Raw genomic sequence first — 11,489 nt, forward strand, 5'->3', positions numbered from 1 at the left:
ATCCATGTAAGCAATACAGAATATGTTCAACTGCATTTTCAAAGTATCCCAGAGGTACTCATGCAGTGGTTTCTATGATTTTGATACAATTCTGTTGTAGTGTCAGGAACATTTAATTTTTGCAGATTTATGAAGATTAGCATTATCATGGAAGCTGATGTAGACCTCTGAAACTAGATGCATGCTCCTTATTTTTTTTCTCATATTGGTTCTTTAAATCTGTATGTGCTTTGCAAGCACTACATGACAAAGATCTGGAAAATTTGGGGCTTTGTAAAAATAAAACTTTTAGAAAGTTTGTATGGGATTTTTACTTAATGCATTTAGTATAGGTTTCTTTCTATAAGTTTCCTGAATAAATAGAAGATTAAAGTTGCTATGAACTCTTCCTCCAATTGACAGTCAAAAATATTCTTTTGTTCTAAATTCCTGTCTACATGAGATTCCAATGTTGCAACTTTGTTTGCTCCTAGAGATTCTTTCTAGTAGGTTCTTGACTACATGAGATTCCAAAGTCGCATCCTCGAGTGCTTCCAGAGTTTCTTTCTAGTGGGACATTATTGAGCAATGGATATACAATGAATTAATAGAGTTTTATTTTTTCTCTTGCAAGCTTTGTTTTCTCTTTCTTAGCTAGATCTGTATTTTTGCTTTGCAGAAAATTTAACAATTATCTGATTGTGAATTATTGATGGCATTTAGATTTGCTTTCCGAAGCAGTGACGCTTAGTGGCCCACTGTACTGAATATGCTTAAACAAAGTGATGCTTGTCTCCCAGTAGTGCAAAGAAGATAAGATAAATGAATTTATCTCCCTTATTGGTATTATCGGTGATTGTGAATTACAATTATGATAAGCGTCCACCGACAACAATAATGCAATGAGGATACTCTATTTAAAAGGAATTCATTTACTTCCACTTTAGACTATTTGTGGCGTTTTGGTGATTTTCTTCACTATGGCTGGAACTACCATTCTCAAGCTTGGGCTCTGTGGAAGCATATTCTGTCTGATGATGCATCTTCTTCTGGTATGTCGTAATTAAATATATGCACCCATGAAAACTGTATATGAGATTTTTATAGTTAAGTAAATAGATAGCTAGAAAATTCTGTATTATTTTTTTTTTTTAAATTTGAAAATCTATCATGAGAAAGATCTCTAATTATAGCAATTAATATAATTGATATTTAAATCAAAGATCTATTATCAGGATGAAATTTTATATGTTCGTTTATTTGCATCATGTTCAAATTTGGCAGGCTGGTGATGAGTCAGCGTTGTCTGTATGGGAAGATGAACTCCATGGGCTAAGGATGCCCAGCGAAATGGCTCGCTTTATGTCTCCCTTAAACCATGAGGAGACTTTGTTGCTTGCAGATGGGTTTGCAACAAAAGGCCTGCAAGCTATTGCGGATGAAAATAGTTTGTGCAAAAGAGCAGGGCTTGTATGTGAAAAAACTCAGACATCAAAGTTGGATCCATGCGATGCAAGGAAACCATACAAGAAAAGAAGGCTACTAGACCTTGTACAAGATGGTTTTGTGACTGGTTGCCCACAAACAGTAATGCCAAATGACGTGGAGGGGAAGCAATTACACAGTAATTTCTTCCGAGTAAAAGAAATCATTACAGTTGGGGAAAAGCTGTTATTTCCTGATTTTCATGACGATGCTGTCAATGAGAATGTGTCCTTTCTCCCACATAAAATTGCCCAAAACATTCCTTTCCAAACCCAACAAGTGTTGAACATAGTAGAGGCCTTTCACATTCCATCCACCGGATCGGAGCTTCTCATAAAGAAAATGGCTTCAACTCTTAAGGTATGTGAAGCACCTCCTTCTAGCATAGAGACCAAAAGATGTGTTATTTCTATAGAGTTTATGGCAGAGTTTCTGTCCAGTGTCATTGGTGGGTCCAACCATAAGCAGAATGTTGAAGTGGTGGAGGGCATTGTCTCAACCAAAAAACTCTCCAAACGTGTGGTTACAGTAAAGGGTGCAAAACTCTTGGCTCCATCCTCAATCAAACATGTGGCTTGTCACTCTATGTTATTTCCTTTTAAAGTTTATTACTGTCATTATGTGAAGAGTACAAATATGTATTTGGTAGCATTGAAGGATGAGCAAAGTGGAATTGAGCAGAATGTGGTTGCTGAATGTCATATGGATACTAAACCTTATCCTGCTGAAAGCCTGGCGCTGCTCGACCTCAAACTAAAACCAGGAGAGGGCGAATTTTGTCACTGGGTACCTAGCGATACTCTTCTTTTCATCGAGAAGGTTTTAAATTCAAGTGATAATGCTATCCTATTTGAATAAAGGAGCTCGGAAATCCTGTGATATAAGATCACAAGAGCAAGGATGAATTGGCTTCAACTTATTGTCAATAATATATATTGTTTCAAGATAGGAGCTTGGATATCCTATGGTAGAAGATCACAAGAGCAAGGATGAGATTGGCTTCAACCTATGTCAATAATATCTATAGTTTTCAAATAGGAGCTTGGAAATCTTTGATAAAAGATCACAAGTGCAAGGATGAGATTGGCTTCAACTATGTTAATACTATTTATTATTTGTTGTTCATTATTTTCTTTATAGTTGTTTGGTGTTTTTCAATTAATTGAAAATTATACATATGTAGGTCCACTTAGCAATAGTGTGTATAAATGTGTAAAAGTGAAATATATATATTTTTTTAAATTTTGTTTTAGTTTTTTATGTAATGATTAGTATATATGATATACTTTAATTTTAGAGAGTATATATTTTTTATCTAATTTAATTTTGCATCAATATATTTTAAGAATTGGTTCTAATCTATAATTTATCTATTTTATTATCTAATTCAAAATTATATTATGAAATTCAACTTTATTAAACTATAAAATTGACCCCTATCTTTGAAAAAATTCAAATTCAAAATTCAAATTGTGCTAATGTCACCCAACTCCTGTTAGACACTATGTGTGACTCCAACCAAAAAAAAAAGTATTTTGAATTGTATTATAAAATGTTTATTAAAAAGTTAATCATCCCCATCTTACTAAAAGTCAAAATAGAGTTCATTATACTATAAGTCAAGCATGTATTTTGTTAATAATCACATAGAAATATTTTGTATTACAACACTACCAAGCCACAACTAGAGATAAGTGAATAAAGTTTTTCTCATTTTATAAAGAATGGTTGACTAATTCAATTTACTACATGTGCTCTTATATATGCACAATTAATTGTATTTACTTTCTCAACTTAATTTACTTCTCCTAGATATTTCAAAATAATTCATTTTTATCTTTTTATTTTGGGAAATCCAATGTGTGAAATACTCTTTTAAGTTTTTGAATTGGGGTTCATTCTGAATTTTTATTTATTTTCTCAAATTTAAATAGTTCACTATTACCGCTTACCACCTACAACCATGGTTTCTCAAAAAGTGGTTTCCTTTTGTTGGAGTTATTTGTTCAGCCTTACAAGTCCATGAATTACCTACAATCACAACACTGCCAGAAATAGAGATCGAGCATGAATAATTTCTCAACATCTTGATAATTATGTATTTATGAACAAAGATTAATGTTATAATGAATGAATGAATCCTAATGAAATGTATGAATGAAACCATAGATGAAAACCCTAAATTAAGATTAAATTTTCTAGGGCCAAGTGTCACAATCAAAATGAATGTGACAACATAAGCCATTATTAGCCTAATCTAATTAATTGAAAAAACACCTTAATTTTAGCTTAAGTGAATAAAGTAATAAGAACCTAATTATAGAATTAATTAGATAATGTTCTAATTACTCCAACAACCCTCCTTAAGATTAACTTAGGAATAAGAAAAAGAGTTAATTAAAAATGCAAACTTGAATGGGTCCAAACAAGAAAGTCTTGATTATGTACCCATCTTCAAACTAATCCAACATATCACAATCAGAGAGAAGGAGAAAGGCCCGATGAGAGAAAATCCTCTCCAAAAGAGAGAAAAAAAAGAAAAGAATACATGTGATAGCCCTTAAGATTAACTTAGTGATAAGCAAAACAGATAATGAAGAATGCAAGAATGAATATAAAGGCTTGATTAGGTACCCATGTGCAAACTAATGCAAACTCTCAAAACTAAAGAAAAGGAGAAAAAACTAGTGTGAGAAACATCCCCTCTTAAAGAGAGAAAAGATATAGAAAAGAGTAATTGTTACAAGCATGAAGGACAAAAGATATCCCACTAAGTGTTGAATTAGTTACATATGTAGAATCATAACCCCCCCATAAGAAAGAAAGCAAGAAATTATGTATCCCCAATAAGAGAGAAGCTCCAATACTAAGGATGAAGGCTTGAGGACAAATGATGATGACTATCCAAGCGAGGTAAACCATATACATCCCCTTGGGAAGAAACAAATCCAATGGCCAAGGCAAAAGAATTTCCATGAAATGATATAGGAGGAAAGGCATCAAGATGTGTTCCATGGAAGACTACTCAAATGTCCATGCATGTCTGAATAAAAATATGCCAAATTGGAAGAAGAAATACAAACAACTCTTAAGATACCTGATGAACAACCCCAAGAGGAATTGATGAAGATAAGATGATAGAAGTGCTCAAGATTCCATCAAATAAGAATCATATATCCTTAATCACATCCCCAATGTCTGGAGTGTGTGATATATCAAATATTCCTACAATATCCAGTGAGTGCATGTCCCACAGTACTAAAACTATGAGGAAAAATTAACCTACTAAACTGACAAACGTTACCTTAGATATGAAATCCTTGGTTTGAAGTCTCAAATAAGGCTTGATGTTTCTTTAATGATGTTAATGCATGCCTTCATCATGGAGGAACACATTATGACATCATGATTACTAAAAATTAAATTCTTGACTCCTTGATTTTAGACCTGTACTCAATTATACTTTATTGAATTGTCATAAAATGATAATGATCATTATAAGTTTTAAATGAGAGAGCCGTTTATATTTATATGCAGCTTACACTTGCTCGTATTTAATCTTTTGGGAAGTATGACACCAAGGAGCAATTTCCTGCCACTTGCAAAGTTCCCAATTATGATTCAAAAATTGGGGCCAAAAAGATTGGATAGTGGTCTTGGGTGCCCTTGTTTAGGACAAGGATATTGGATTTCCTAGTTCTAGCAATTTGAGCCAGAATAAAGGTTGTGAGTAGGGGATTATTCTAAGTTTCCAAAAATTGTCCCAAAATTAAGCACAATCAAACATGTATCAAGCACAACCACCAAAGTAGGACCATAAGTGTGTCTGAAATTGTAAAGAGAAAAAAATTAATACACTACATTTATCCCCCACTTCAGCATGAATATGAACTTACACTCATACTCGATAAAGTATAGAGAAGAAAAACATTTTTCCATCAAGACATCAAAGAGACAAGGCAACACCAAATTAGACAAGGTAGTTGTCTCCAACAATTAGGATCTTATCAATTTGCAATATCAAGATAAAAGACAAGCATAAACTGAGCAATATGATCAACATAGGTAATACACATGGAGCATGCAAAAGGAAAAAAAAATTATTTGGCATCAAGGGCTAGTAAGATCTATAGAAAATTACTAATAGAAATATTAAAAAGGTATGATCTCTAGGACTAGTTAGAATCCTTAGATACCTACTAGGAGTCATGCCCATAAGGGAGTCACAAGGACCAGGAAGTTGTTATATGTTAGCTGACTCATGCACAAGTAAAATTCTCACATGAAGCTATAACTTGTGTTATGCTAGATGAGCTTCACGCTAATAGAGATTACAAGGCCAAAAAAGGCTCCATTATTTATTGGATAATCTTGATAGGATAGTACAAAAAGGGTGTTGTAGTGGCACCGAACATTCATAGAGTGTGATAAAAGTGTATAAACCAATCTTGTGGTGCATGTATAAAATGAATCACATAAAGGAGTGTATGCCCCATTTTAAAGTGATTGTTGACATTAATCACGACCAATTTTCTTAAGGTAGTATGCTTTCAAAGACAACACATTATAGTATTGAAATGCCTCCAAACATGGGCAAGTTAAGACAATACATACAAACAAGGGAACTTAAGGCATCCACAAATCTGAGACCAATATGTACATTAGATAAATCATGTATTTTGATATGAAATTAACCTCATCCACCAAATGTTATGGAACTATGAGAAAAAATTAGGAAGAGCACATAATATGAACAAATGGCCTTTTTGGGTTAACATGATAGGGACCAGAAAGCCTTAACACTTTCTATCATCCTTATAAGACAAAACAAAAGCACAATTACAACAAAAGAATATTTATGACACATATATACAACATATAGAAGAAGCGAGACACAAATAGAGAAATTCCATAGTAGGATGGGTCTCTTTGTATCCTTGCGCAAAGATCACACAAGCAAGGATGAGATTGGCTTCAACTTATGTTAATAATATTTATTATTTTCTATTCATTATTCTCTTTGTACTAATGGTCTTTTTCAATAATTGAAAATTTTACATATGTAGGTCCACTTAGCCGTAGTGTTTATAAATGTGTAAAGGTGAAAATTATATTTTTTTAAAATTTTGTTTAAGTTTTTTATGTAATGATTAATATATATGATATATTTTAATTTTAGAAAGTATAGTTTTTTAATCTAATTTAATTTTGTATCAACATATTTTAAGAATCGGTTCTCATCTTTAATTTATTTATTTTCTTCTAATTCAAAATTATATTATGAAATCCAAGTATAAAATTGACCCCTATCTTTTGAAAAATCTAAATTCAAAATTCAAATTGTACTCATGTCACCCAACTCCTGCTAGACACTATGTGTGACTCCAAGCAAAAAAAAGGTATTTTAAATTGTATTATAAAATGTTTATAAAAAATTTAATAGAATGTTTATAAAAAAAACAAGCTTTAACTCATTTTAGATAATCCAAATCCATCAAGCTTTGTTACATAACATTATCACAAAACTATAACATTAATATTATGTTATATTATCATTAACATATGTAATAGCAAATAAGAATATTGCATAGAAACTTTATGCCTTTTGGTTAAAGAGAGTAAGAAAAAATAAAATAAAATTGTCTTCTATCTTAGTTTGAGTGACATTAAATTTGTCTATTCAAGGTTTTAACTAAGGATAATATGAATCTCACAAGTAGGAAAATCCTTAAAATGTGCTTAAATAAAGATCAATTAGGTCATTATCTAATTAATTCTATAATATTATCTAATTAGGTCATAATAAAAATGAATGTGACAACATAAGATATTATTAGCCTAATCTAATTAATGAAAAAAACACCTAATTTTAGCTTAAGTGAATAAAGTAATAGGGACCTAATTATAGAATTAATTAGATAATGACCTAATTACTCCAACAACCCTCCTTAGATTAACTTAGGAATAAGAAAAAGACCTAATACAAAATGCAAACTTGAATGGGTCCAAAAAATAAAGTCTTGATTATGTACCCATGTACAAACTAATCCCACATATCACAATCAAAGAGAAGGAGAAAGGCCTAATGGGAGAAAATCCTCTCCAAAAGAGAGAAAAAAGAAAAGAAAATAATAAATGTAATACCCCTTAAGATTAACTTAGTGATAAGATAAAGACATAATTAAGAATGCAAGCATGAAAAAGTATCGACAATAAAGGCTTGATTAGGTACCTATGTGCAAACTAATGCAAAATTTCAAAACTAGAGAAAAGGAGAAAAAAATGGTGTGAGAAACATCCCCTCCAAAAGAGAGAAAAGATATATTAAAACCTTTTGGGTTTGTGAGCAGAAAACAACTTCCACATGCCCTACGTCAAATCCTACACCGAAATCTGACAAGGGGAGTACCATTGACAAACTTCACTCATCTATATTAACCCTCACTGACGCCTCCTCCAAACTCAACTTAATAGATGATGTCATGCACATCATCCACCCTGAACTTATCGATTGGAACCAGCCAAATCCCCCATGTCTTGATTACCTCCAAAACGATGAAGCGCTCATCGACTTTTTAGAAATACGGGATAACATACCAAGTGGGGATCATAAAGCTAGATTTGCTATTGAATTTAATAGTGCAACGTATTTTGGGGCAGTTGCCAAACCTTTCAGTTGGAAAAATATCACAATAAAACATGGATCTTCTAGTTAGAACAACACCATGGCACTTATTGATCCCAAAAAAGTAAAAATAAAGAGCGTATCCAAAGGTGAAAACCTCTCTGAGGCACCTACAGATGAAAGGTTTGAAATCCTCCCCTCTTGTACAAATCAGGAGAGATCGACGATCCTAATCGAAGAAACAAAAGAATTCAATGTGGGGACCTCTGAGACTCCTCACCAAATATATTTGGAATCTCTACTAACTCCAGATGAACAACCAAAATTTGTGGAATTCTTCCAAAAGCGTCAAATCAACTTCGCATGGTCTTATGCTGACATGCCTGGCTTAGATCTTGATTTGGTTATGCATCACCTAACCGTGGCAGAAGGAGCTAAACCTATAAAACAAAAGCTCAAAAAGATGCACCCACAGATTATTGTTCTTGTCAAGGTAGAAATCAAAAATCTCTTAGATGTTGGTTTCATCTGACCAATCAATTATGCAGATTGGATCTACAATATTGTACCTGTCGGCAAACCTAATGGGGGCATCCATATCTGTATAGACTTTAGAGATTTGAACAAGGCATGCCCTAAATATGACTTCTGCTTACCAAACATCGACATGATCATCAATCTAATAGTGGGTCATGCAATGCTTTCTCTTATGGATGGCTTTTTAGGGTACAACCAGATCAAGATTGCTCCAGAAGATCAAGATAAAACTGTTTTCACATGCTCATGGGGAACCTACTATTGGAATATGATGCCATTTGGTCTAAAGAATGTAGGGGCAACCTATCAAAGAACTACGACTACCATCTTTCATGACATGATGCACAACATAATGAAAGATTATGTTGATGATTTACTAGCTAAATCATTAACAAGAGAAGGTCATCTGGCAATACTAGGTCACATCTTTGATAGATTAGAGCAATATCATGTCTGTCTTAATCCAAAGAAATGTTTCTTTGGAGTAACCTTAGGGAAGCTCCTAGGATACATTGTGTCAAGAAAAGGCATTGAAGTAGATCCAGCGAAAGTCAAAGCAATCATGGACATTCCACCTCCAAAGAACATCAGTCAATTAAGGACACTACAAGGGTGTCTACAATCAATTCAGAGATTCATTGAATAATTGGCTAATAAGTGTCATCCCTTCATGCATCTACTACACAATAATATCCACTTTCAATGGGATACAAAGTGCTAGTAAGCATTCCGAATGCTAAAGACTACCTAATGAATACACCATTGCTTATCCCACCAGATCCAAGTAGACCTCTATTGCTATATATTTCAGCTACAAATATGAGATTAGGAGTATTGCTGGCACAACACAATGTAGAAGGAAAATAATGTGCTATATATTATATCTCTCGCACATTGGTAGGATAGGAACTCAATTACACACCTATTGAGTGAGCTTGCCTAGCAGTTATGTTGGCAACCACCAAATTGAGGCACTACATGTTAACGCACAAGGTACAAATCATCGCCAAAATCAATCCACTCAAGTACCTACTTAACAAGGCAACATTAACAGGCTACTTGGCCAAATGGGTTATGATCTTGAGTGAGTTTGATATAAAGTATGTTGACCGCAAGGCTATCAAGGGGCAAGCTATTGCATATCAATTGGCTGATGCACCCCTTGCAGGTGACCATCCTCTTGTTTTCGATTTTCCAGATGAAGAGATCTTCATGGTCATAGCTACACAACCTTGGAAGCTCTATTTTGATGGCTCATACACTAGACATGGCTCTAGGGCAGGTATTCTTTTCATCACACCTTAAGGTGACAACATCCTGAAGTGATATAGGATCACTTTTCCATCCACCAATAATATAACAGAATATGAGGCCTTAATCATAGGACTCAGATTGGCTATACAATGGCATCTAAAATAGCTACAAGTCTATGGAGATTCTCAACTAGTCATCCAACAAGTCATCAATGAGTACCAAAATAAGGATGATAAGCTCATGTCATATGAAAGGATGGTAGATAATTACAAAGAATCACTTACAACTATCACATTTGAGAAAGTACTGAGAAATTAGAATCGAGCCACTGACACAATGGCTACAATTGCATCTTTCCTAGATCTTCCACAAAATTCGACATGATATGAGTTCTTGGTAGAACAACTTTGGATCCCCGCGTATGATATCCCTAAAACTGAAATGATATGTCACCTTCTTGATTCCGAATCCCCATGGTATGGTGAATTCTTAACTTACCTCCATGATCACACACTTCATCCAAACCAATCCAATAACCAACAAAAAACCAACATCTGCCAAACCACTTGATACACCATCATTGCCGACACCCTATACAGGTGAAGTCTTGATGGTACTCTCCTTTGCTGTCTAGAACAAGATGAGATAATAGAGGCTTTAGAAGAGGTACATGAAGGAATTTGTGGGGCTCACTCCAGCAGTCCTTTGCTAGCAAAGAAAATTATGCATGCTAGATACTATTGGCCCTCCATGGAAAAGAATCCTACTATTTTGTCAGAAAATGCAAGAAAGGCCAAGTTTGTGGAGACTTGATACATGCACCAGCACAAGAATTGCAACCAATCACAACACCATGGCCCTTTTGTCAATGGGGACTTCACCTTGTGGATAAAATCCATCCATCTTCATCCAACGATCATAAATTTATCATTATTGCCACCGAATACTTTACAAAGTTGATCGAAGCCGTTCCACTTACCCAAGTCACCGACAAGCAGATTGCCTCATTCATCCTTAATTACATGATTTGATGGTATGGTGTACCCATGTCTATCATCACAGATAATGGGTTTCCTTTCAAAAATTAGGATATCCATGAGCTTTGTGAACAGTTTCACATCCAACACCGCTTTTCGACCCCATATTACCCACAAGGCAATGGTCAAGCCGAAGCATCAAATGAAAACATATTGAGGATCCTTAAAAAGACAATCAATGATGCTAGTCATTATTGGCACATTTGATTAAATACAACACTATGGGCGTATCGAACTAGCATTCAAACCCCTAAAAGCACAACTCCCTACTCACTAGTTTATGATGCAAAAACAATCCTGCCTATTAAGGTTGAAATACCATCTCTACAGGTCTCCTTGCACAATCTGATAGATGATGAAGCATACCGTGTCTCCCATCTTCAGGACTTGGAACTTCTTGATCAAAGGTGACAAGCCGCATACAACCACCTCAAAGCCTATCAACAACGCATGCGAATAAGCTATAATCATCAGGTCAAACCTTGCACATTTGAGGTAGGTGATCTTGTTCTCAAGGAAAATCCTCATAACCAACCAAACAGATAACATCAGGGCAAGTTTGAATCCAATTG

General features: G+C 34.2%; 1 protein-coding gene across 1 annotated transcript; it reads left to right on the plus strand.

Annotated features, from left to right (window-relative positions):
- The first annotated feature begins 912 nt into the window (after positions 1 to 912).
- On the plus strand, positions 913 to 2,587 carry LOC131074350 (polygalacturonase 1 beta-like protein 1). Its single transcript, XM_058010945.2, has 2 exons — positions 913 to 1,031; positions 1,264 to 2,587. Exons 1-2 carry the CDS (start codon positions 960 to 962, stop codon positions 2,320 to 2,322), a joined length of 1,131 nt encoding a protein of 376 aa, XP_057866928.2. The 5' UTR covers positions 913 to 959; the 3' UTR covers positions 2,323 to 2,587.
- The last annotated feature ends 8,902 nt before the right edge of the window (positions 2,588 to 11,489 follow it).

The sequence above is a fragment of the Cryptomeria japonica genome, chromosome 3, assembly GCF_030272615.1.
Source record: "Cryptomeria japonica chromosome 3, Sugi_1.0, whole genome shotgun sequence".
NCBI lineage: Eukaryota > Viridiplantae > Streptophyta > Pinopsida > Cupressales > Cupressaceae > Cryptomeria > Cryptomeria japonica.

Excerpts from the sequence above, each read along its gene's own strand:
- LOC131074350 (XM_058010945.2), top strand. The coding sequence starts at position 960 with ATGGCTGGAACTACCATTCTCAAGCTTGGGCTCTGTGGAAGCATATTC. Across the intron at positions 1,032-1,263 it reads TGATGATGCATCTTCTTCTG|GCTGGTGATGAGTCAGCGTT; the intron begins GTATGTCGTAAT and ends CAAATTTGGCAG.